Source organism: Wasmannia auropunctata, unplaced genomic scaffold (genome assembly GCF_000956235.1).
Source record: "Wasmannia auropunctata unplaced genomic scaffold, wasmannia.A_1.0 LD335976.1, whole genome shotgun sequence".
In the NCBI taxonomy this organism is placed as follows: Eukaryota; Metazoa; Arthropoda; class Insecta; order Hymenoptera; family Formicidae; genus Wasmannia; species Wasmannia auropunctata.
The window spans coordinates 314244-337721 of record NW_012026914.1 but is presented as its reverse complement, the minus strand read 5'-3'; the positions used below and the strand labels follow the sequence as shown (position 1 = coordinate 337721).

The 23478-nt window shown below is 33.5% G+C and overlaps 4 protein-coding genes across 11 annotated transcripts; 1 reads left to right on the top strand and 3 right to left on the bottom strand.

Annotated features, from left to right (window-relative positions):
- Positions 1-1423: 1423 nt before the first annotated feature.
- Positions 1424-4665, bottom strand: LOC105454701 (UPF0692 protein CG33108). 8 transcript variants are annotated; one of them, XM_011697526.1, is made up of 4 exons: positions 4424-4665; positions 3318-3720; positions 2734-3066; positions 1424-2417 (listed from the first exon to the last, which is right to left on the bottom strand). In XM_011697526.1, the coding sequence occupies exons 2-4, from the start codon at positions 3530-3532 to the stop codon at positions 2216-2218; spliced, it is 750 nt and encodes a 249-aa protein (XP_011695828.1). In that variant the 5' UTR covers positions 3533-3720; positions 4424-4665; the 3' UTR covers positions 1424-2215. The 8 variants fall into 8 exon arrangements, with proteins under 8 accessions (XP_011695828.1, XP_011695825.1, XP_011695827.1 ...); XM_011697523.1 differs by having other exon boundaries at positions 4438-4665; XM_011697525.1 differs by having other exon boundaries at positions 4449-4665.
- Positions 4666-5410: 745 nt separating this feature from the next.
- On the top strand, positions 5411-6894 carry LOC105454703 (SPRY domain-containing SOCS box protein 3-like). The gene is made up of 5 exons (XM_011697530.1): positions 5411-5729; positions 5830-6038; positions 6139-6367; positions 6431-6658; positions 6750-6894. The coding sequence occupies exons 1-5, from the start codon at positions 5687-5689 to the stop codon at positions 6854-6856; spliced, it is 816 nt and encodes a 271-aa protein (XP_011695832.1). The 5' UTR covers positions 5411-5686; the 3' UTR covers positions 6857-6894.
- Positions 6895-7247: 353 nt separating this feature from the next.
- Positions 7248-9416, bottom strand: LOC105454700 (N-glycosylase/DNA lyase). Its single transcript, XM_011697520.1, has 3 exons — positions 8489-9416; positions 7991-8296; positions 7248-7922 (listed from the first exon to the last, which is right to left on the bottom strand). The coding sequence occupies exons 1-3, from the start codon at positions 8605-8607 to the stop codon at positions 7331-7333; spliced, it is 1017 nt and encodes a 338-aa protein (XP_011695822.1). The 5' UTR covers positions 8608-9416; the 3' UTR covers positions 7248-7330.
- A 31-nt stretch (positions 9417-9447) lies between these two features.
- LOC105454699 lies at positions 9448-17007 on the bottom strand. The gene is made up of 5 exons (XM_011697519.1): positions 16176-17007; positions 14164-14388; positions 11920-12252; positions 11503-11784; positions 9448-11091 (listed from the first exon to the last, which is right to left on the bottom strand). The coding sequence occupies exons 1-5, from the start codon at positions 16190-16192 to the stop codon at positions 10899-10901; spliced, it is 1050 nt and encodes a 349-aa protein (XP_011695821.1). The 5' UTR covers positions 16193-17007; the 3' UTR covers positions 9448-10898.
- Positions 17008-23478: the final 6471 nt, after the last annotated feature.

Below are 23478 nucleotides of genomic sequence, written 5' to 3'. Positions count from 1 at the left end.
ATATATACATGTATTATTACTCTATAAGCAGAGATTCTTAGGTTTAATCGTTGCACATTAATTTCATAGCTCTCTTGGAAATCAAATTTTTTCATAAAACATGATCGAGAAAAGTAGCAATCGTTCTCACTTATTCGATAGCACCAATTACATCCGATACAGTCACTTTGCTTTATACAAATTATACAAATTTTTCGTTTTTTTTTTAATTTAGTTTAAATTAAAGACTATTAATAAATAACATAAATACGAACATAAATAACATTAACATTAATCATATATAGTATTTATAAATAATAAATATTGCATTTTATACAGTATGGCTATATTTTTAAAATTACTAATAAAAAAATGACATTTTTATAATTATTTTTAAACAGTTTTACATAAAAATCAAGGTATACATTAATCTTTAGTAAACTATGCTATATTCAAAGCATATAATTATATAGTTGTTACATATTTTACTTTTTTGTCCATTTTGCGAAAGATTTATGCGAAGACTGTATCGCGATGGTAACGGAAGACATTATTTTCTTATACTTTTACATATATCGCGCTTACATTGATAATTCTCGGAAAAGAAGATATTTCAATACTATCGAAATAACACAAACATTTAAGAGATATCAAAATTGTTAAGGAAACATCCTTCTCTATATTTTAAACTCTATATTTTAATCATTTGTATTGTCTGAATGCATGTGAAATACAGAGAAAAAAAGTCTATATATGTCATCATGTGAATATTTTTATAGAGTATTTTGATTATAATGCAATGATAAATTGGAGAAGCACTTAAAAATTGGGCAATGTATATTAATGCAGTGCGTATTTCCTATAAATGGACTTCGGTCTTTTCACGGCACTTAGGTAGAATTTATTTTAAAGGCTTCTTTTGATTAATTCGAAGCTATACGACGAAGTCTACAAATTTATAGCATCTCTTTAATTTGTTTCATTATTATGAGTATGATACTGACAGATTTTATATAAAATGGAATACTTTTGTGTATATATATATATATATATATATATATTTATATGACTGAAAAGACCAGCCAGTCATTGAGTATTTTTTTAAGTCTTTTATTTTGTGTGTGCCTGTGTGTATTTGCGTTCGTGTATGTGTATGTGTATTTTTAAAAATATACTTAAATCTCATATAATAATAAATAAATATTAAAGCATCAGCATGTACTTAAAAACAAATAATAAAATTTCGTCAAACGCGCTTTTTCAATATAACGAAAAACCATGTAATACTGCATTTTGCTATCAATCTCTACATATGTATGTATAAACTTTTTATCTAAAGATATCTTTTTATATCTCTACTAATTAGAGATATATAACTATTAATTAACTTAAACCAAACACGCTGTATATGACCTTTGTGTTTTGAAAAGTATACTAAAGCATGTCATTATACAGCATGATACAGCATTATTTATTATAATTAAAATGTATTTTAGCAAAAAATTATTGATATAATAGATTTACTCTTTATTTATTGCATTAACATAAGACTGAAACCACAATTGTTGCCGAAAACCTACACATTTTCTATCTAAAGAAATATAATTACAGATCTTCTCTTCTGAATTATCACTTTCGATAACAACTTGCTACACACAAGTACATACATACACGCCCACGTCCACACCCACACACACACGCACACACACATACAAACACACATACGCACACGCACGCATGCACACACATTATGCATATATATTTAATTATATGAACATTTTTATGTGTCTTATTTTTGCCTTACTATGCATGCGTACACTTTTGCATTTCAATCTAATAAGATATAATATTATCAAGAAACAGTTGTCTGTATGTATTTATAATTTGCGTGCACATATTTCGGCCTGCCGGAATTCTTATTTACATCGTATAAATTCCAGAATGAAACGAAAGTAATGCCACTTAAAATTGCATTGTATCGATGCCGATGCCGATGCCGCTTTTTGGTATAGATATCATGACTAACATTTATGTAAAATATTTCGCGCGAATTCAAATATGTGTATTAATTAAAGTGTCGCATATTACACATAATTATTAATTGATCGTTATGGAAGCCGTGTGCGTATGCAAATGTTATGTTTCGAATATTTAGCACATTTGTGGATATAAGATATCGGCAAATTTTCTTCTTTTAGCGTGAAATCAATTACCTACAATTTTGTTTGACATAATTCTATATGTACGGATGTAATGCCAGTGCTCTGCCGCGTAAGCCCTTTTGACCTCCGACGCCACCCTTTGGTATAACATATCCTCCTGCATGTCTCGCTGTACCCTCTTCCTCTAAGTTGCCATTACTTTCAATTAAATCGCGTAAAGGCCAACATGCCAGATGACGCGATTTACCGTGACGTGCCAGAACGTGGTATCCTTGTCTAAAAACAATATCAATAGAAATACATAATTTAGGTTACTTTGGTTTATGTGTTTGCAAAAAAGGCAATATAAATAAATTTTGAATAAAAATTTAATAAATACAATTTAAAAAATATATATATATAGGATTTTTCATAAGATTGATCATAAAGAATTCATAATTGAAAGCATATTTGACATAGAAAATCTACATATTTTCACCTTCATATGCAGTAAATGTTTAAAAAACACATTAACATATAAATTTGCAAATCAAATCTAAAATTCATATTTATATGTATACAAAGAGAATCTCTTAATTATTATAGATTATACCTGGAAGAGATTAGACCTACAAGCAACGCCCAATGTGCTTTATGACCTTTTTTTAAACATGGAGCGTGGTTGAAGTCAGAATCATATGGTATCAGCACCATCGCTCCATGTGCTAAAGCATGAGTCAACGTATCTGGACATTGTTGTAAATCTACTAAAATATCTGGTTTGTGATCAGGCAAATATTCCGCAGCCAATGTTCCCATGAAATCAACGCTGTACACTTCTCCATGTTGTGTAAATCCTCGTACACGAGCTTCAGCGAGAAGTTGATTCACAGAAACTGGTTTTGTGTATTCTTGTGATGCCATTGAAAGCGCGACTAAACCACACCTACAAAAAAACGTTTCAAATTTTGACAATTATACTATTATAAATTGTAATTTCTAAAAGTACAAAAATATTGGTTAAATGTAAATGTATTATATTATGTATTATAAATATAAAATGTATTATAAATATAAAATAGAATTGATATAAATTAGAAATAAGAACAAATTACATTTTTCCTCTTTTTGAAATGGAAGAATTACACATTAAAATATTTCTGAAAGACTTTCAAAATCTATGAAAACAGTACTCACTGCGGCCCATCTTGAAGAATTGGTTCTACTTGACAGAAGTAAGTTACCTCTGCGTCTTTCAACTCATTTCGCGAGATCAGCTTTTCGATTTCAGCCTCTGCGGATGTAAGTGTGATTTTGGCCCAAGGGGGCAGAGAATCGGCATCATTGACTTCTGTTTTCTCACACATAGGTGTTTTTGGCAAGCTTGAGAAGATCGGAGATGGTGCTGGCATTTCTCAATGCCAAAATGCAAATAGATAATCGCTGAATTTGATACAAAAGGACATACGAATGTTCTGACAGCTACAAAATGTCACCTACAGATGCGAGAAATTTTGTTTGTATCATTGCTCGCAATGACTTTTTGACAATATTCAATAGGAATATTCTTTGTTCATTCTAGAAAGTTTCCTGGAATTTCCTGCAAAATTTACAAAAACATAATTCACACACATAATACAGCTCACACATAGGATTTAATTAGATTCGAATAAAATTAATTTTTAGAAAGGTACACGTCAATTATTACTTGCAACTTGAAAACAATTACTGTTACAATTGAGTCTATCGTATGTAGGACAATCTAGAGGGAGGAGCGTCATTGAAATACATTATTCGGCTGTCAAATTATTTAATTCTAAAAGATTCTTCTTTACGACTACGAATACGAGCACGATTATTTTATTAGTACGATTTTAACACGATAATGTAAGGGTACAAAGGACAATGTCAATGCGAGCTCAAAGTCGGACGTACTCTCCGTCTCGGAATTCTAATGGCAGCGCATCGCACAATCAACGTGGAAAGAAACAATCAATTCCTAACGGGATATAAACATATAATTAAGCCGAGATATCTCGGCGTGTTAATTACGAGTGCAAGCGATGCGAGCGATGCGGAAGCCAGCTCTCGAAGAGAATGAGAGAGAAAATGAGCCGACTATTTTTATTTATCATGTAGCGACGAGGTGATATCGCACCGTATGACTTTGACATTTGCACGTCCCGTCCGTCCTCCCCCCCCCCTCCCCCCTCTTCCCCACCCTTGCCGTCAGCAGTTCACGCCGTGTGACAAATCGTGACTCATGCATATACATTATATAATTCAGCGATGAGAGAGTGTACCAGCATGCATTTACATCGGGCTTACTCCTCCGTGTCGAGAGTGTTCGTACCGATATCGCTTAACCGCGAGAGACACACATTAAGCTGAGCTCCAGCTCTCGAGACCTCGAGTTTCGCAGAGTATGGCTTTTCAGAGTCCCATGATGAGAGTCACCGCGACGACTGTCCCCTTCGAATCGAACACGAGTGTGTGGCGTTAAGGACTCCCTACTCGCGGACGTCCGTCGACGAGCAGTCGACGAACGACGTCGAACGTCTGCCGAAAATACATACACTACACGTACGTACATACATACACACGTGCGCGCGTATACAGAAGTGTATACTCTTATGATAAGGGATAAGGTCTCGCCTCGAGATATGACACGCTGAGACGATGACTCGAGTGGACTCGAGCCTATTTGCGAGTCGAGAGCTCTAGCCTTTGAAAGCTCGAACGAGCAAATTCCAAGTGTACCGTTTATTAATTTGTATGCGAAATCTCTATACAAACTGTCTCCCATTTATTTATCTATTTTTTTTAATGTCTATAAAGTAAATTATACACAAGTATGTAATATTTTGAAAATTAATTTGTAACGAACACGTCAGCTGTAATTGCGCAATTTACCAGAGCAAATCGAAGGATATTAAAGCGTGATACAAAGGCTGCGTTCCTCTTGGCGCTGTAAACCTGCATCTGTAAGCGCCAAACGGAACGCAGCCAAAGTGAAAAGTATGACGCAAAAAAAAAAGATAATATTATCTTTAGAATTACATCAATCATTTCTAAAAAATTGTTAGATACGTATTTCGAACGAGTATTCGAATTTGCCACCATTTCAGCGATCGCGTATCTAGGGAAAAAAGCGTGCGGAAAACATGATTTTTGAAACGTTTGTTCCTAGTAACTATTTCCGGCTGCGCGGTCCACTTGGACAAAATGCTTCGAAGCGTTTGATTGGCCAATCGGAGAATGAATTGACCAATAAAAAAAATGCTTCGAGGTACGTATACATACATTATTACATAGCGTTAAGTGGAGTATGGCTCTATGTCCATGGGCTTTAATTGCAAGTGCATTTTCGAAACTTTTTTCCGCGTAATTTCATAAGCATAAGTAGTATTAACGATCATAAAAAATACGACGGGGAAGAAGCATAGCAAAGAACGGATGGATCTGTCAATACTATTACTTACAACTTATATTAGTCAATATAACCTTAGAAAATATACGATGAACATATAAATTCTATGCAATAACCGAAATATAATTCACAAAATATGGATTTAATTACAAAGGATCAACATCCAAAGACAGAAAATGGTTAAATTATTGTCTAGATTATATGAAATTAAATTATTATTTCTTATTTTTAGGAAAGCAATAGTAGATTTGAAAACAATAATTATGCATTTTCTTTCAGACTTTGTTTCATCAAAGCACGAATGGACTTGGGATGAGAAACACTCAACCTCAAAAACAATTAAATTATCAGACAATAACTTAAATATTACGTTTCATCCTGTATATAGCACTGGCACAGCTGTTGCAAGGGGTAACAAACCTTTAGAGAAAGGAAGACATCATTATTGGGAGATTTTAATGATAACGCATATCTATGGCACTGACGTAGTAAGACAGCTTACTCTTGCATTGACAATAGATCTTCTCGCAATAGACATTTAAGGAAGAGGTTTGTCATTTTAATGTACATAATTTCTATTATTGTTAGATGGTTGGTGTTGGAACTGCAAATGCAGAGCTTCACAATGCAAGTGAACATTTTTGTGCCTTGCTCGGTCGAGATAAAGAATCTTGGGGTTTTTCGTACAAAGGATATTTACAACATGATGGTAAGATGTGTAAATATGGGACAACCTTTGGTCAAGATAACTTGGTAGGGATACATCTGGATGCTTGGACTGGTACATTACAATTTTTTATAAATCGAAAGCCCTTGGGTAAGTAGTGAAACATTTTACCAAGTATTTCTTTTTAGAAATAGAATTTTGGCCATTTTATAGGTGTGGCTTTTACGAAGTTGAACAACGTTACGCTTTACCCATTGATAAGCTCTACAATGGCTCAATGTGTAATGAAATTAACTTATAGTTGCTCAATACCGGTTTCTCTGGAAACTACTTGTCTCTCTGTTTTATCGCCTTTACAAAAAGCACATTTAGCAAAAACAGTTCCTAGTTTGCGTTATCTTACTCAAAATATCTTTGCTGATATACTACAAAAATCGATCGGTAATTTTTATTTTTTATTTTTGTTATTTTTGTAATTGTATCGATAAATGAGTAACGCATATAAATAATTATAATTACTGTGTATTGGCAGATTGCGATAACGAAGAAGACATTGAATTTCCTGCAAAATACATTATTTTAGATGAGTATGATTATGCCCTTATAGGAGTTGGAATAAAGAAGAAAAAACATTTTTAATAATACTTAGGCCTGTGATAAAATATGTTGGAAAACTTTAGAAATAATTTCTATTATAAAATGTACTCAATTTTATATTTGATTTATATTTGATAAATTACAGTAATTGCTGTATGTACAAATATCTATTAAAGAAAATAAAAAATTCTGTATATGAATATAAAATAAAATATAATAATTTCTTAAAGTTTTCAAACAATCATCTTGAGATCTTTTAATACTTCTTGACGCGTTGGATATTAAAAACGAAAATTATTTCTTTTCTCTTAGTAAAGATAGATAACTATCATTTTTTTATATATTTGAATACATTATCAAAAAATATTTAATTGTCATTCATCAATTTTGGCAAAATAATTTATTGGTAAAAAGGCACAATTAACATAATACGTTTTTTTTTTACAGATTTATTAGATAAAATTGTTTTGCATAACCTAATTATTTGTTAAAATAAACATGACAATTTCATAATGATCATATCACTTTAAATGTTTTTGCTTGCAAATTTTTATTATCGCTGTTTTTGCGTTTTTGCTTTTCAATTGATTTAGATTTAATATTGATTTTTGTAGAAAATACAATAGCTTGTGCCCATCCAGCTAATGGGCCCCACAATTCTCGTAAATAATTGCTTACTTCAGTATGAATTTTCGGTGTAACTGTTTTTTGCTTCTTTAAATGCGGTAAATAATTTGCCTGTGCTATTTGAAAAATATGAGTATCAACAGGTATAGCATCTAAATGATCTAGTGACATTAAACATATGCAATCGGCAACTTTAGGACCAATTCCTGGCAGAGTCATCAATTGTTCTCTGGCAGCGCGATAAGAAACATTCTCCCTTTGTAGATTTAGGAGCCAGTCCTTTCCACCCAATGCTGATAAACGTTCTGCCGCATTAACTATATATGCAGCACGATAGCCGAATTTTTCTCTTTTTAATATACTTTCTACATTTTTTTCCTTCAAAACTTCTATCGTTGGAAAATCATAATATTCTCTGTCTTCAATCGAACATATCTTACGGCCAAATAATGAACACAATTTTTCAACCATATTTGATATCCTGAAACAAATAAATGTTTAGCGGGTAATATAAATTTATTTTTATCATGTAATTTTTTAAAAGTGTACCTTGATATATTATTATTAGAGCTACAGATAAATGAGAACAAATTCTCTACAATGTCTTGCTTCAGTATTCGGACAGCATTATTTTCATTTAAACACCTTTGAAAATGTGCATCTGCTTCTGCCCATTCTTTATAATGTTCCCGTAATGATACTGACAGCCTAAAATACTCGGACAGAATGTTATCATAGTTTACAGAATCTTTTAAATGTCCTTGCACAGTGTATAAAAGATGGGTTTTATTCTGGGACAAAGTCCAAATGCATCCGTTAAAGATACCTCTGTACCCAGAGTCGCAAGCTGTCCACCTGAAATACAGTCATTAGCATTTAAAAATTTTGAAAACAAATTGAAGACATAATAAGCTTAATATCAATCACTAATCATACGTATATTTCTAAATTGTTGAGAAGGATAATATATAATTTTCTGAATCGTACAATATTATTATTTATTGCATAAATAAATTTGAAGTAGTATTCAGGTATTTCAAGTATTACCTGAAACTCTGGCCACCGTGCAACGTGAGAGCAAGATTCAGTTCTGTACGTAAACAAGGCACACTGCCTCGTTTCACACTCTTCTCATACGCGTTATGCATTCTCATATAACCTCGCATGCTTAGTCATTTTTTTTACTGACATCTCGTTGCTAACTCCGAATACTGTTTTTCTTTAATATTCTAGCAGATAAACATGCGCGTTTACATTATAAGCTGTTTTATATTGAAACAAATTAAAATCTTATCATAATAATTTAACGGAGTAAATCTTAGTCACATCACATGCGGCACTTGCGGTAGTGTCACGCGCACGTGTAAACAGACGCGACCGACCACGTGACTATTTTAGAATCTACTAGCTGATTGCGCTGGTTGTACTACATACCGGCAGCACGTTTATCGATACTTATCTTGGTGAACACATTAATTGTATAAGAAATTGTCGATTTCTGATAAATTTATATATATGTACCACGCTAAAAGCGATAGACTTCTCCGTGAATTAAAAAGTGATAAAAATATATAAATAACAAAATCTGACTTTATTTAGTACGTGCGCTTTAACTTTACTATTTGCTCTCTTTTTAAACAGAAATTCAAAAATAATTAGTTATAATTAAGATATTTAATGTTGGAGGATATTAAGAATAATAAAAAAAAATTATGATTAAAATTGTGGGAAAATCGGATATAATCAAAGAATATGATTCTAGAAAAAAAAAAGAAAAAAAATTTAGTGAGTTATTCTATAATTTTCTTGTTACAAATTATTGCGTCGAATCGTATTAGAACGGATATTGGTAATAGAATGGAAATTGAATTATTAATCTCAATCAAATCTAGATTTATCTCGTACAGTTTGTAACTAACATAAATACATACAATATATATTTTAATAATTTTTCATCAAAAATTCTAAGCTATATTCTAAATATATTGATTATATACGCAGTTTATTATCTCTTCTTATTTGTATATTTTTACATTTTTGGAATGTTATATAAAAGTTTCACAAATGTATTAATAAACAAAAGCTTAGCTTCACGATTCTATTAATTTGATCATTAATAGTTTGCTAGTAATATTCAAAAGTTAACGAATTCTATCTACAAGTTTAATATATATATATAACTCTATATAAGGACCGCCGATATCTACACTCGACTTCTGCAATCAAGTTTTTAAGCGTAGAAAGAAAATAAATTAATTTAAATATTTATTTAAATAAACATTTATAAAATGTGCGCAAATACGAAAAATTCTTATTCTTATGAAATATTTTACAATACAATATTAAGTAAGGTATAAAATAGAAATTAGAGGAAGAGGCCAATAAACAAGTAAACAAAGATATAATATAATTATATAATTTGATTTGATAAAATTAAAGCGGAACGTTCGACTTTACTAAAAGTTTTCTTCAACCGCAAATACAAATTTTCAAATTATAATTAATTACATTACTCCTAGTCGGAGAACACGCAACGTTTGCTTTTCATAGTGTCCAATATTTAAAACTATAAAGATCGTTGTCTGAAACTTATAGCGTTATTCATCTCTTCTTTTTCACAATCTTTGGTAGTTAGATTCGATTATTGATGGATCGACAACCACGAGGTTCTATTCGTTCGTCTTTTTGACTCTAACTCTAAATCGACCCATCAATAATCGAATCTAACTATCAAAGATTGTCAAAAGAAGAAATGAAAAACGATGACTTCAAACAACAATCTTATTGTTAGTTTTAAATCTTGGAATGATTCACACCGGAAAGGAAATGTTGCAGCGTGTACTTCGACTTGGATTAATGTAATTAATTATATAATTTAAAAATTAATTTGTATTTGCGGCTGAAGAAGACTTAGTAAAGTCGAAAGATTCCGCTTTAATTTTATTGAATAAACTTATATAATTATATTACATCTTTGTTTGCTTGTTTATTAACCTTTATTTTTTCTATAATTCCTATTTTATTTTAAAACACGAGCCAATATACAGTTTTCATTTTAAGTGAGGTATATTTTAAAATATTTTGTACTTATTGGAAGAACAGAGATAGCTCACTTATTCGATTTTGTTGAAAAAGACGCATTTGAGAATTAATTATAAGTTGATAAAATCGTACTTTAGCATACGATCCTTTCGTTTCTGATATAATAATTCGAGATGTCTAACGTATAGCTATCGGCAGATTTAATATAACGATTCTCCGTATATCGAAGACGAATTATGATGTATTGTCAATCTTTGGTGATATAATTTCTCGATTTATTAATCGAGTTTCTTTCTCTGTTTCTCTTGACATATTATAAGTATTCGACAAAATATTACATCCCTGAGAATTGCTATTGACATCCCCGGAAGAAGAATACTTGATTTATTTCTTTATGACGACGCGCTGTACACCTTTAATAAGGAACATTATCTCGTACGTAGGCTTGCTTTCGGTATTCATGATGCTGACATTTACCCCACCAGGATCGTTTCACGCACACTTTCTGCGGTTTCAAAATAAAGCACTTTGATTGAAGTATGTCGAAGAAGATTTTACCAATAAAATCTGCTGATGCAGTGCCGGCCATTTTCAAACATGTACGAAATCTGTAATATACGAAAAAAATCTCAAATTAAAATGCGACAATTGTCATAATTAGCGTTGAAATTGTTATGTGCATTGATAATAAATTCTGTGACATTTGTCAACTAACACCAGAGATACTAAAAACAATTTGTATTTGAATATTATTATATTCTTTAAAAAAATACTTTTTTGTCGCACAGTATACGTTATCGTTGAAAAACGTATGTGTTAAATCATATTACGTTAAATAGATCCAATGAATATTTTCTAAAGATTAGATAAAATTATTCGGGCATTCGATGCATCCGATTACATCGATTACATTGAATATTTAGAACTCTATTTTTGGATATATCGGCATTTTTTTCTCACAAGCATTTACCTATACTCTTAGACCGTGTGTTATGGAATAATTTCATTTAATTACTAACCGCTCGTCGCAAGCGCAATGCATCATGCTCGAAATTCTCCAATTGAAAACGCCATAACGCGCTTCGAACGCCGGTATGTAAAAAGGACAAGATGTATCGTGTTTGCGACAACAGGCATCGGCCATGCCGAAGCCGCCCAAATTGGTGTACTTGGTAGCACGGTCACCGCGACCGCACCATTGCGTTCCTGGTATCATGAATAATTCCCTTCGAATCCGATTCCGACTCCGACTTTGCTTTCCATTACTTGTCGCCGTCGCGTTCGTCGATTTTGCATATTTTCTGTTACAAAGAGAGCTCATTTTAACGGTATACATTTGTACAATGGGCATTGCCCTCTCCCTTCGCTTATTTAACTAAAGGATTAAGCAAGTTAGCTCGGGGAAGTATACTCGTTCATCCTCAGCTAGGTCATACCTATGTCGATATTGGGCCATGGCTTGGCTTCGTACTCGCATCCTCATACGGTCGCACCGGTGACGAAGCTCCGATGTCGACAATAGCCAAGAGAGGTCACGGGGTATCCTCGAAATGTCCTTACCGTCCAGTTGGAACACCTCGATCGACGACACCTCGTCACCGTCATCGTGATAGCGATAGACAGCGGGAGAGCTGGGTAAACACTCGCTGTCGTCCCACCGCGCGAGCTTCTCGTCAATGCAGTCAGTCAATGTTTCACCGGCATATATCAATTGCAGCTTTCTGTTTGACTTTCGAAGCCAGACTTGTCGCAGTGTCACATTTGTGTTTCTATCGAGAGAACACGCGTTATTATAATCTAATTTTCAGTTAAATGCTTTGTTGCGCATTAAAGTAATTTAAAAAAATATTAAAATTTCAGAAATATTTTACGCTCTAATTATTCAAATCTATTTCTTTCGTAGCATTGCTTTTTAATTAAAAAAAATCGAAATAATTATTGTCAAACAATTAGACGTAACATTTGCAAACAATTCAACTATGTGAGAACGAAATTAATTTTCCCTTTATTGTCTCGAAATTGATAAAAAATGTTTAGGTATATAATAATTTTGCCGGTGGGTTTATATCAATGCCATAGCTGCACAATTTATGATACATTTAACACCATAACGTAATATAAAGGGAAAAAAAACAAAATTAAATTTTTTCAATAAATTATTTAGGCGAGCACGATAAGAGCAAATTCGGAAAGAGGGGACGGTTAGCGGAAATCAGGGCGTGCACTTTCTTCACGACGGTAAAAGAGCTTTCGTCCTGCGTTTAAGTGCAAAGTGACGCTTCGTGGTTGTGGTATTCCGTGGTATCCTCGTGAGAGCATCAGCAGATGAGTCCCATCTAGGAGAGTAAAACAGGACGGCGACCTACCGAACTCGCGTTTAGGTCCAGCGCAAAAGGGGCCAATCCGATCCCTACGTAGAGGTTCCAGGACGTCCGCTCGTCGCAGAACCTAATCCTTGCTTACTTAACTTGCCGCTTTTCGGCTTAAGAGCTTGGTTGGCTTTGCGGTTACTGTCAACGAATAAACATGATAAATTGTATCCCCTTTTTTGGCTTTCAAATCTAATGGAATAACAATTACACTAATGCATTTTATATACTATACTTTATTATCGCGTTATTATGTTCTATACAATCAAATTATTTCCTTATTTTATTCAGTTTTAAAGCAAAAAATGTTGTTTTTTTTTTTCATTGCATCTTTAAAATACTGGTATTTTTGTTAATCACATTATTGATTATTGATATCTTTTATGTAACAATGACTTTTTCTTTTTTTCTCTCTTTCTTATTTTTTATTATTTAAAAGAATTATATATTTTTGAAAAGAAGGTGTTTTTAAAATATCTTTCTAGATACATTTCTATATACAGAGTTAACAAAGAAAATTACATATGAAAATATTGTCACGCAAAGTTGTCAAAACTTGCCATATAATTTTGCACAATTTTTCTGCTTAATTTTTGCATTATTTATATAGATATTAGCACATATGGAAATATTAACACATATAATGATTTTTTATTTGGAAAATAGGTTATTAATAAAAATTATTGAAAAGAATTTCTTTATATAATCCGGCAAAGAGGATGAAATAAAATGTAGAATTTATTCATTCGTTCGGGCATTGATCCTTTTCCGTAGGCGTTAACGCGCGTGTATTACAATTGTATTGAAACTTATTATGTCTGACAAGGATTCATAGAGACCGTTCCATTAGACTGTATCAGCGTTCTTTGGAGCGATGGGTGGCATTTGAAAGACCTAACCGACGCTAAATGTATACATAACAGTCAAGCTTCCACGTATATTGGCAATAGTGAAAGGCGGCATTGTTTTCGTGCTTGCCAACCGAGTTCCCGCTTCAATCCTCCCGACTACATACGGGGGAGGGGACGGTAGGTGGGATAGGAAGAAGAGATTTGCCTATATCCAAGAAAATGTTATTTCAGGAAAGAGGATACAGGTTGCTACACGCTAGCCTTTGTTACTATGAAACACTCGACACGTTTCGTGAAAGAAAGCATACAAGCAGGAGCAATGTCGGCGAGTTCAGATCTCGAGTTTAATACAATAGAGCAATTTGTTATGAGCTTGCTTTGCAATATAGCGAAATTGACTCGATCTAATGTCTGTTTCAACATTGCAATTATATTAAGATGTAAAGAAAAATGTGCCCACCCCCAATTGACAATAATCTCCTTGACGCAAGCTCCGGGCCACCGGATGAGCCGTTCCAATCGTCCATCGGACAAGATCCTGATGACCGAGATACTGTGACTGGAAGACGTCCCGGTGAATTCGGACGAAACATTCGATCGTGCAAAATATGTACCTTCACGTGGGAAAGCCCCGACAGACGATTGCGTGAAAATCAACCCCAATGCCAGCAGTAGCATCGAGTACCTATTCCAGAAAGCCATCAGGCTTTTGTAATACTTCTTAAATATATGTATATAAACGTAGGATTTATCAAAATAATACTAAAATCTTTTTTACAACAGAAATATAGGCATGAAATTAAATTTACAAAACTCTTCGGTACAAGAAAAGACTTTGTCATCTACATTCCCTATCTCAAAATAATTATAAGGATGTGTGTATGCCTTTCGTCCTGCCAAATATTTCAATATTTTTCTTATTTCTGACATATCTTGTATAACGAAAAATATTTTTACATGAAATGATTAATTTTTGTGTGCACTTTGAAAAATATCTTCTACAAATTACAATGATAATTTGTATTGCAGTGATAATTAATGATAACCAATTGTATCTTCTTATTGGTTTTTTTACATAAATTCTGAAAATAATTTAAAATATTGACACAATATTAATTTTGATTAAATGTTAATACTTAATTATTGCTTTTACATTGAATACAATTTTTTGTCAAATTATTATCTATAGTTTCTTTTAAACTCCGCTTGAAAAAAGATAAATAGATACGTGTACAATATATTCACGAAATATGTTTAGTTGATAAAATAGATCAGAATCAGGCCAATAAAACGAGCAAAAACTTTTTTGGGGTGAATAAATAATAATTTAATAATAATTGAATATAATTGAAAGAGTTGACGGTTTCATCCAGTGATTGATTCCATCAACTGTTTCAATTATATTCAATTATTATGAAATTATTATTTATTCTATAAGCGGTAATTAATTTCAATATTCAGTTAAATTATAAATTTAGAAATCCGATAAAAAATTTACAATTTATTATAGTTTTGTAATTCACAAGTATTAATGATGTATAATAACATATTTTTGAGAATTATGAATTACATCGATTATTATTTAAAAATTAAATTTATATACATTTATATAATAGTTTTCTACTTTCTAGCAATTATATATTCAAACACAAAGTTACAAGACAATATTTTTACGCATGTAGCAATCCGGTGGAGCCATAGACACTACCTAATTTCATTTAAAGATTCTATGGTCGATATACAAGGTGATTCAATAGAAACAGATCGCCTACTAATTCTACTGTAATGTATAGATATAAAAAATTTTTTTTTAATTTATGTATTATCAAAGAAAATAAATAAGACGTAAGAAATCAAAATTCTTTTATTGAAATAAGAAAAGCACACGCGCGCGCGCGGGGTGAGTGTGTATGTTATATTAGAAAATAACCCAAATATAAGCTTAAAAACAATTCTTCAGTTATATTTGTTTCTTAAGATACAAATTACGTCTTTAACATTTTCTTGCATTTTTAATTTAAGATGAATTATTCAAATATCCTATTTTACTAATCTAACTAAAGAAGATATTAACAATATCTTCTTTTGTCACTTATAAAGTAACATATTAAATTATTTTAATAATAAATGTGTACATTAAAGAAAATGTACATATAAATTCAACATTACTAATGCGTAATGTGGTATATATATTTGTATTTACGCTATTCGTGGAAATGCTATCACGAGAAGATCACGTCATCTTTTTTATCTTTCTTTTTACATTTATCTACATATTTCGCGCGTTCAAAGCGATGATGATTATTCTAACTAAATTTTCCTCTTATTTTTTTGACTGTTATTATTAAATACAATATTGTTAAATATCAAAACACATCATGAATGAAATTAAAAATAAAAAATTAAAATTATTTTTAAAAAAGTTCAGTTTCTTTTAAAGTTACATAAAATAAACAACAAACATGCTCATACCTTTTTGACACATTCATCTGTACTATCCGAGATTAAAAAATGTTAAATTCTTTCGATCTTCAAGTATGAAGAGTTCAAATAATGCCATATGTAGTTTCACATAACGCGCACCGTCACCGGTTATTTAAAGAAAAATTTCGTAGTCCCTCGTATATTCACTTAACTTAACTTCACACTTGTGTATTTACAATCGTGTTTATTACCACGAAAAAAGATATTTAATTATATCGCGACAGTTTGGAAGATAAATCGACGAAGGTAAACGATGAACGGTCATGTGGTTATTTGGTTCCCCTTAAGCGTCACTAAGCGATCTCTTTATTAAGATTTATTGAGATTATTTATCGAGATTATTGAAACTGTTTATTAAGTATTTACATATATATATATTTTTTTTTCTTGCAATACTTTCGGCGTTTTAATTGCACTCGGCGTCACGCGACATGACAATCCAGCGAGTGTCAGTTCGCGAAAGCTAACGGGCATCAACGGGCCGTACTAACAACTGGCGCGCTACGCTCGCGGCTCTCCCTTAAATACCGCCGAGTACAGTTCGGGTGGTTCGGTTGTCCAGCAGTTCACCTATACCACCACCGTTCTGTCACTTACGGCCTCTCTTCTCTCTCGTCTCTTCGCTACTCTCTCCCGTCTTGCTCTACTCCATGTACTCCCTGTATAGTCTACCCTACTCCGAGTTTCCCTTCTGCAGCCTCTCCGCCGTTCGGACACCAACCAAACTCCATCCCCCGCCCCTTCTTCTTGTCCTACTCCTTCGCATCACCGGCATCTACCGCCAGCAAGGCGCGCGCCTGCCAAATCCAATCCCACCTATACTCATCCTACGGGATCTAATCTCCGCGCGGTCTTGCTCTTTCTTTCCGTCTTACGTCGCCAATTTCTCTCTTTTCCCTTCGGTGTAGCCCAAGCTGCAGAACCACCGTCGATTTCTTTCAGCCTTCGAACGACTGTGGTAAATGCTGGTGCTTTGGTCCCGCTGATGCATCCATCACCGCGCGTCACTGCACCTTGCGGTCATCGATATTTGAGATTTCGACGTAACCATGTGCGGCGAATTGCGAAAAAGCGCACTGTGACATAATATGCTGATATTGGTCGCGACCTTCCGCACACTTATCGCGAAACACGCATGTAATCGAAATATATATAGGGTGACTTCAAAATTAATCGCTAAACAGGCGTACGCTTTGATCCTTTTGGATCCTTTAGATTTTTTCGTTTACAACAAATGCCATAAGAGCTCCCTATTTACAAGTGTTCGATAATATCAAATATTTTCAACAACCAACTTCCTATAAATAATAATAATTGACAAACTTTTGTTTGTCAAAGTTTATTTAAATTACCTAAGTTTATAAATTTTAGCAAAAATTGAACTATAAACGTACATTTAATAATTGTAAAAAATGTCTGATCTAATTTTTGTCAAGAAAAACTCGATACCAGATTGATAAAACAAATTTCTATTATTATATAAAATTACATATAGTTTTATACTGATATAAAATAGGCAACAAACGATGTGAAATGTATAATATATAGAGACAAAGAGCTATTTGGTATTTAACAATCAAGTTACTTCTACCTGCGTTCTTTACTCTCTCGCATCATTATTATCGTATAAAACATTACACGTTACGCGTTAGTACATCGGCGAATCCCTCAACAGCAATAAATTATGCAAAATCATACGACAAACTTGTGCTTGTTGCGCTCGTTGATTGCAGCGAATTCTGAAACATCATATCATTGGTGTGTGATCAAAGGTCACTTTTCGCGCGAAATGCGCGATAAACTTTCATTCTTTCATTCTTTCGCATTCATGTCGCGCGAATGATTCTTCTCGTAGTTACGCGCATCTATTTCGAAACCTCGCTACGTACAATTTTATTTTACCATTTATTGTAGAAAATTTCTTAGAATACCTTGTTCTATAATTAAATATAATAGAAATTTACTGCTAATAATTATTAGATATTGCAAAATATACATGTAATGCTAAATTAATTATTATGAAGAATTTTTACATGAAAAAAGCAAAGTAATAAATGTATGATTAGAATAAGATGATATAATAATCACATGTTCCGGATGCGCAAGAAATAGTTATCTATGCGCTACATTTAAAAGTTGATGAAAGTTAAGGAGACAATGTATAAATAATTGCAAAGTAAAAGAAATCAATTTTCAATAGGGCTTGGAAGGAATAGCCTTTGTATAAAGAGATAAAGCGACGTAAGATCATTCGACGAATGCAAGATATCCAAAGAAAATTCATATTTTTATGAATCCATTCGACAATTTTACGCGCGTGAAATCGCGGTGGTCAAAGTCATTTGGCGGAACGAATAGGTGGCAGAGAAAAGGCGGCGGTGGTGTCTATTTATTGTAGCCCTTGTAGTTATGACTCCGGCACCGTTGGAGGACAAAACGAAAAGGTGCGGGCAGTCTATAGCGTGAGAAAGAGTATAAGAAGCGCCATGTATAGTTCCGCGTCTAAAGTTACATACTTTTAAATCGAATGCATCGCATCCAGATCGTAGATTATCATTTGAAATTGTACCTAAGAATTTAAAACAATTCTATTTGATATAAAATGTTGAGCATAGCGTTGAGAAATTATATATTAAGTTAATGTAGAATAAAAATAGATTTTAAATGTTCTCAACAATTAATAATGCACGTTAATTGTATTATCTAAATACAAATGTTTGAATCGAAAGGGCCTAACTTTAGGTACGAGAGTGTATGTATGTATATGTCGCGCCTGGTGTTCACAATTCGAAAGGAGGTGTAACAGAAGAAAAGGACTACGACGAAGCAAAAGGCGAAAAGGCGAAAAGACGGGACGAAGGGTGAGATGAGGGTCTGTGAGTGAGGAGGTAATTCCTGCCCCGTACGCGATTGTTCAGCTTTCGAGGGTTCGCGAACGAGTCACCGTCTTTATATGCATGGTCCTGAGGATGGTAAAGCAAGTTGGACCAAATTTATCCCCGTTGTCCTAGTCTCAAACGCTGAAGACCTTCCCTTGGCCTTCTGTCGGACAGCATCGAAAGCGTTTGAACGCTTCCTTACTAATCACCGTTACGAATCTGGTAGTGAGCTAGGTAATACCAATCCGTGATTGAAAGAGAATGCAATTGGTCTGGAATATCCTATATATATACAGTATAACTTTTATATCATCTTGACGACGTGAAATTTTCTCAATAAAACATTTAATATAAAATGTTTTATGAGAGAAACTTTTGTAATTTAGACAACTTGTTAATCTTCCAAATTTGAAACACTGATACAGTTTTTAGTCGCGACAATTTCAGTAATAGTTCGCAAAACGTATGATATGCACGATACGATTTACTTAAATTTAATCATAACAAAAGGCTTAATGTGAAAGTTTCGATCAAGTTGCAACAATTAAATTTGTTAATTGTTCGCAATCTATTTTTGCAAGCTAACATTTTTATTTTTCAATAATGACTTATATATATTAATAAGTTAATAACATAGACAAGAAGCTTGCATCGACCTACCACCCTCGCAGAGTAGTATCTCGTCGGCGAGTCGTAGAGTTGACCCCCTTTTCGGGTTGCTTTCATCACGACACTTAAGGCATTCAGGCAGCTGCCATTTTTCGCGACAATTACCGTGCAATAATTACATAATTCTCGCCACACTCGGCACTCGGCGCTAGGAAGGATCGTCGAAGGTAGTTAAAACCACAAGTGGTCGAGGCGTTAGGGAAGAGGGAGGAACGCATAGTTCCTGGTTTGCGTCGAATAATGTACTGTAAGCGATAGACGCGATTATTTTATATATCTGCAGTGATACAATTGCTATATAAAATGGCGAGCGCAATCATTTCGATTGATTTAGAGGCAGAAACAAAATTTTATTTTGATTTTAATTTAAGCTTTCTACTAAAAATGAGTATAACGAGTAAAAAAAATATAGCGAACGCTAAACAAAATTACAGTGAGAACTCGAAATTCTGCAGAATCTATCGAGACAGCGCTAAGCGCAAGAGGAAGACTAGGCGTAAAGATTTCGAAGAAATACCGAGAATTCCCGAATGAATGAAGAAAAGAAGAGAGAAAATCGACCATCTTGCTTCTAGCAATTTATCCGCATCTCTCTCCCTTCCGCCCTTTCATTTTAGTTCATGATGAGACAATGGGACAACAGTTGCAAGATGCGATAGCGCCGGATTAATTCTCGATCGATTTTGAAGCTACTCCATCCACTCGTATTGTCCACAATCGGCCCTGAGAGTCGTCAGCTTCACGTAGACGTGTACGGTGTACGTTGCAGTGTGCGTAAGTTAGTATATGTAGATTGGTAAATGTGCGTGTTGGTATGCAGACGCGCGCGCGCGAAGAAGCCGGGACCACCGGAGACTAAAGATCAAATTATTATTATTATCATAACCATCTGCGTGCTTGCTACTTTCGAAAGCTTAAAAAGCTTAAGTAGATTCGTTCGCCAGATCAAAGGAGCCAATGTCGCATTCTCTCTCGAGAATAGAAAAAGCATCTCCAATGGCGAGCTGTCCCCTAGGCGAGTATTATAGATTTTCAAACGAACAGTACGACATGTGTATGCCGGTATGTGTACGCCGCTCTAGAGTACTCTTGGGAATATAATCGTAATGCGATTTCAATTGTGCCTATAACGTCACTTTCGTGCAAGCCTTTAATGTGTATATTGATATAACAGAATTTTAGTATTATCTGTTTCTTTCTTTTACGACTAATCTCTATTGTGAAACATATTAAATGACAGCTAGGTGATTAAGTGACAGGCATTTTTTACAAAACAAAATTCAGCGATTATATTAAAATACTTGTAAACAAATATTTAAATAAAATACATATAATATTACATTTTATTAGATATAATATTTCTAAATTATTGAAACGTGTTCACGAAAGAATTAAATGTTATATAAGATATGAGATTCTTTTTAGAATTTCGTAGCTGAAAAAACTTACGAAAATGTTAGGACACCCTGTGTGTAGACCTTGTCCACGATTGGAGCCCATTTTCCAGAGAACATCGATGACCCTCATTAGGTAATCATCTTTTAATTAAGTCAGAGAAAGGATGCCGGCCAGTTTCTTCTATCAGTTGAGAAACAATTATCATAATTCACTGAACACATAAATAGATTAATGTGTTATAAAAGAATTCATATAAAATATATTTATATATGTTAGTTAGAAATATCTCTCATGTAATAACAAAAAATATATTTATATTATTTAAGATTACGCTATCATTACTCAAGTTCTTTACCTTATATACAACATAAAATATGATATACATGATATCTAATTTTTTCGCTTTTTTCTTTTTCGGAATTTAATTTAATTTTTTTGGTCTGGATTATTATAAATAATTTCCTTTACCCTTTTATTTTATACATGTGAAATTTAAATGTCGTGCAGATGTTTAACAAGAATCGCAAGATTTATCATTTGTAATTTATACTTTGAAAGACTTTGATGAATGTTAAAATCTCAATGTGAAAATCATTGGATCATTGGATCGCGATATAGGAGAGATAGCGACATCATCGATGGTCCCTTGGTAGCGGGAAGACATAATTGATACGTACAAATCACCCCCTGCTGCTGACGCGAGGAGGACGAAACCGCAGGGATGAGTATGAGTGTACCGAGAAGGGACGATCGACGAACGGTTGTTTGACGGCACCTCTCCCCTTCTCCCCCCCTCCCCTCTCTTTCCCCTCTCACCCCCTCGCCCGCTCCTACACCAACGCACTACGTGAAGCTGGTATCGCATTCACGGTCCACTGCCTCAGGATTCGGGTCCTCCACCCCGCTTCTCTGCGCCGGCTCTTCCTTGTAAAAAGAGAGAATACAGAGGATACACCACCCCTCGTCGGCGATCCGTAACCCCCGATCGTCAGAATCGAAGGTATCACACAACGAAACGTACTTAGCGAACCGCTACATAAATAACGCATCTGCCGTCGCACTTCGCTGCTATATACACGCTTTAAGCGGCTGTGCATTTTTCGCTCCGTCGGAAGTAGATACTGTTCAAATGCGTCGTGAAAGCTGCTAAATTCTCTGTCTCGTGGCGCTGTTGCGGAGATTTTGTAGAAATATAATTGGAATAATTATATATTAACTGAAGCTGACTGTCATCATTGAGTAAATTATAATAAGAAAGAATCGCCCCAAGATACGGCGCAGAAAGTATATTCTTGATAAACGCAATTATCCGATCATATATCATTGAATAAATTCCTATAGACATAATTAAAAAGGATCGATATATTATATTATTATTAATAATTAATAATTCTTTAAAGTAACATTATATAATCGTTATTATGCATTTTGTTTGGAGCATGACCTTTAAACAATATTCATCTGTCAACTAATCTATGTCAACGGCCGAGATGATTTAACATACACAAACGTTCATATACAAAGGTGGAAGTTATAGGATATAGGAGAATGAACGTAAACTATAAGATTCTCATTCTGACGGCATATATTGGCTTTTTGCCAAGCTATGATGCCGGGCCATTAACGAACGGGCTTGCTTATCAGTTGCTGAGTTCGCGCTACTAGCACCGGCGATGACCAGCCGTCCGATGAAATTGTTTCTGTCCTCGTATCACCTAGAGAGACCGCTACGTCTCATAACTCGCCGCATACTGGCTGTAAATGACGAAAACGATCGGCGTAATCACCAATGCTGACGTCTATCTTTGATATTGATCATCCATTGATTGTGAGCCGATTTACATACCGCTCGTATAAATCGTACAATGCTGCCGCCAAAATTATTCATTACATATTACAGTTAACGTCCAATGAGAACTCTCTCATTATACTTATGGATTGATTTAAATTCGTATTTTTAAATGAATATTAAAATTTTCAACAAATTGATTTAATTGTTGAAAATGACATTGTGTGTATGTATGTGCGCGCGTGCCCATCAAAATATAAATTAAAAAATACGTTATTCTACCAAAAAATAAAGATAATTTTTATATTTAACGAATATCAAAATAAATTATTCTTATTTTTTATTTACATTTATCTATATTTATTATTAATTTATTTAAATTCGATGTGTCATGAAATTATTTTAGAATTTTATTAAAAGTTTTAAAAATTTTTCGTAAAAGTTTCATATAATTAAAATTTAACGATCGAGAAAATTGAAATTCTTTAATTTAAGAGGAGCTTAATTGCTATAAAAAATAAACTACATTTCTTCATTGAATGAAATCTTTCAATCA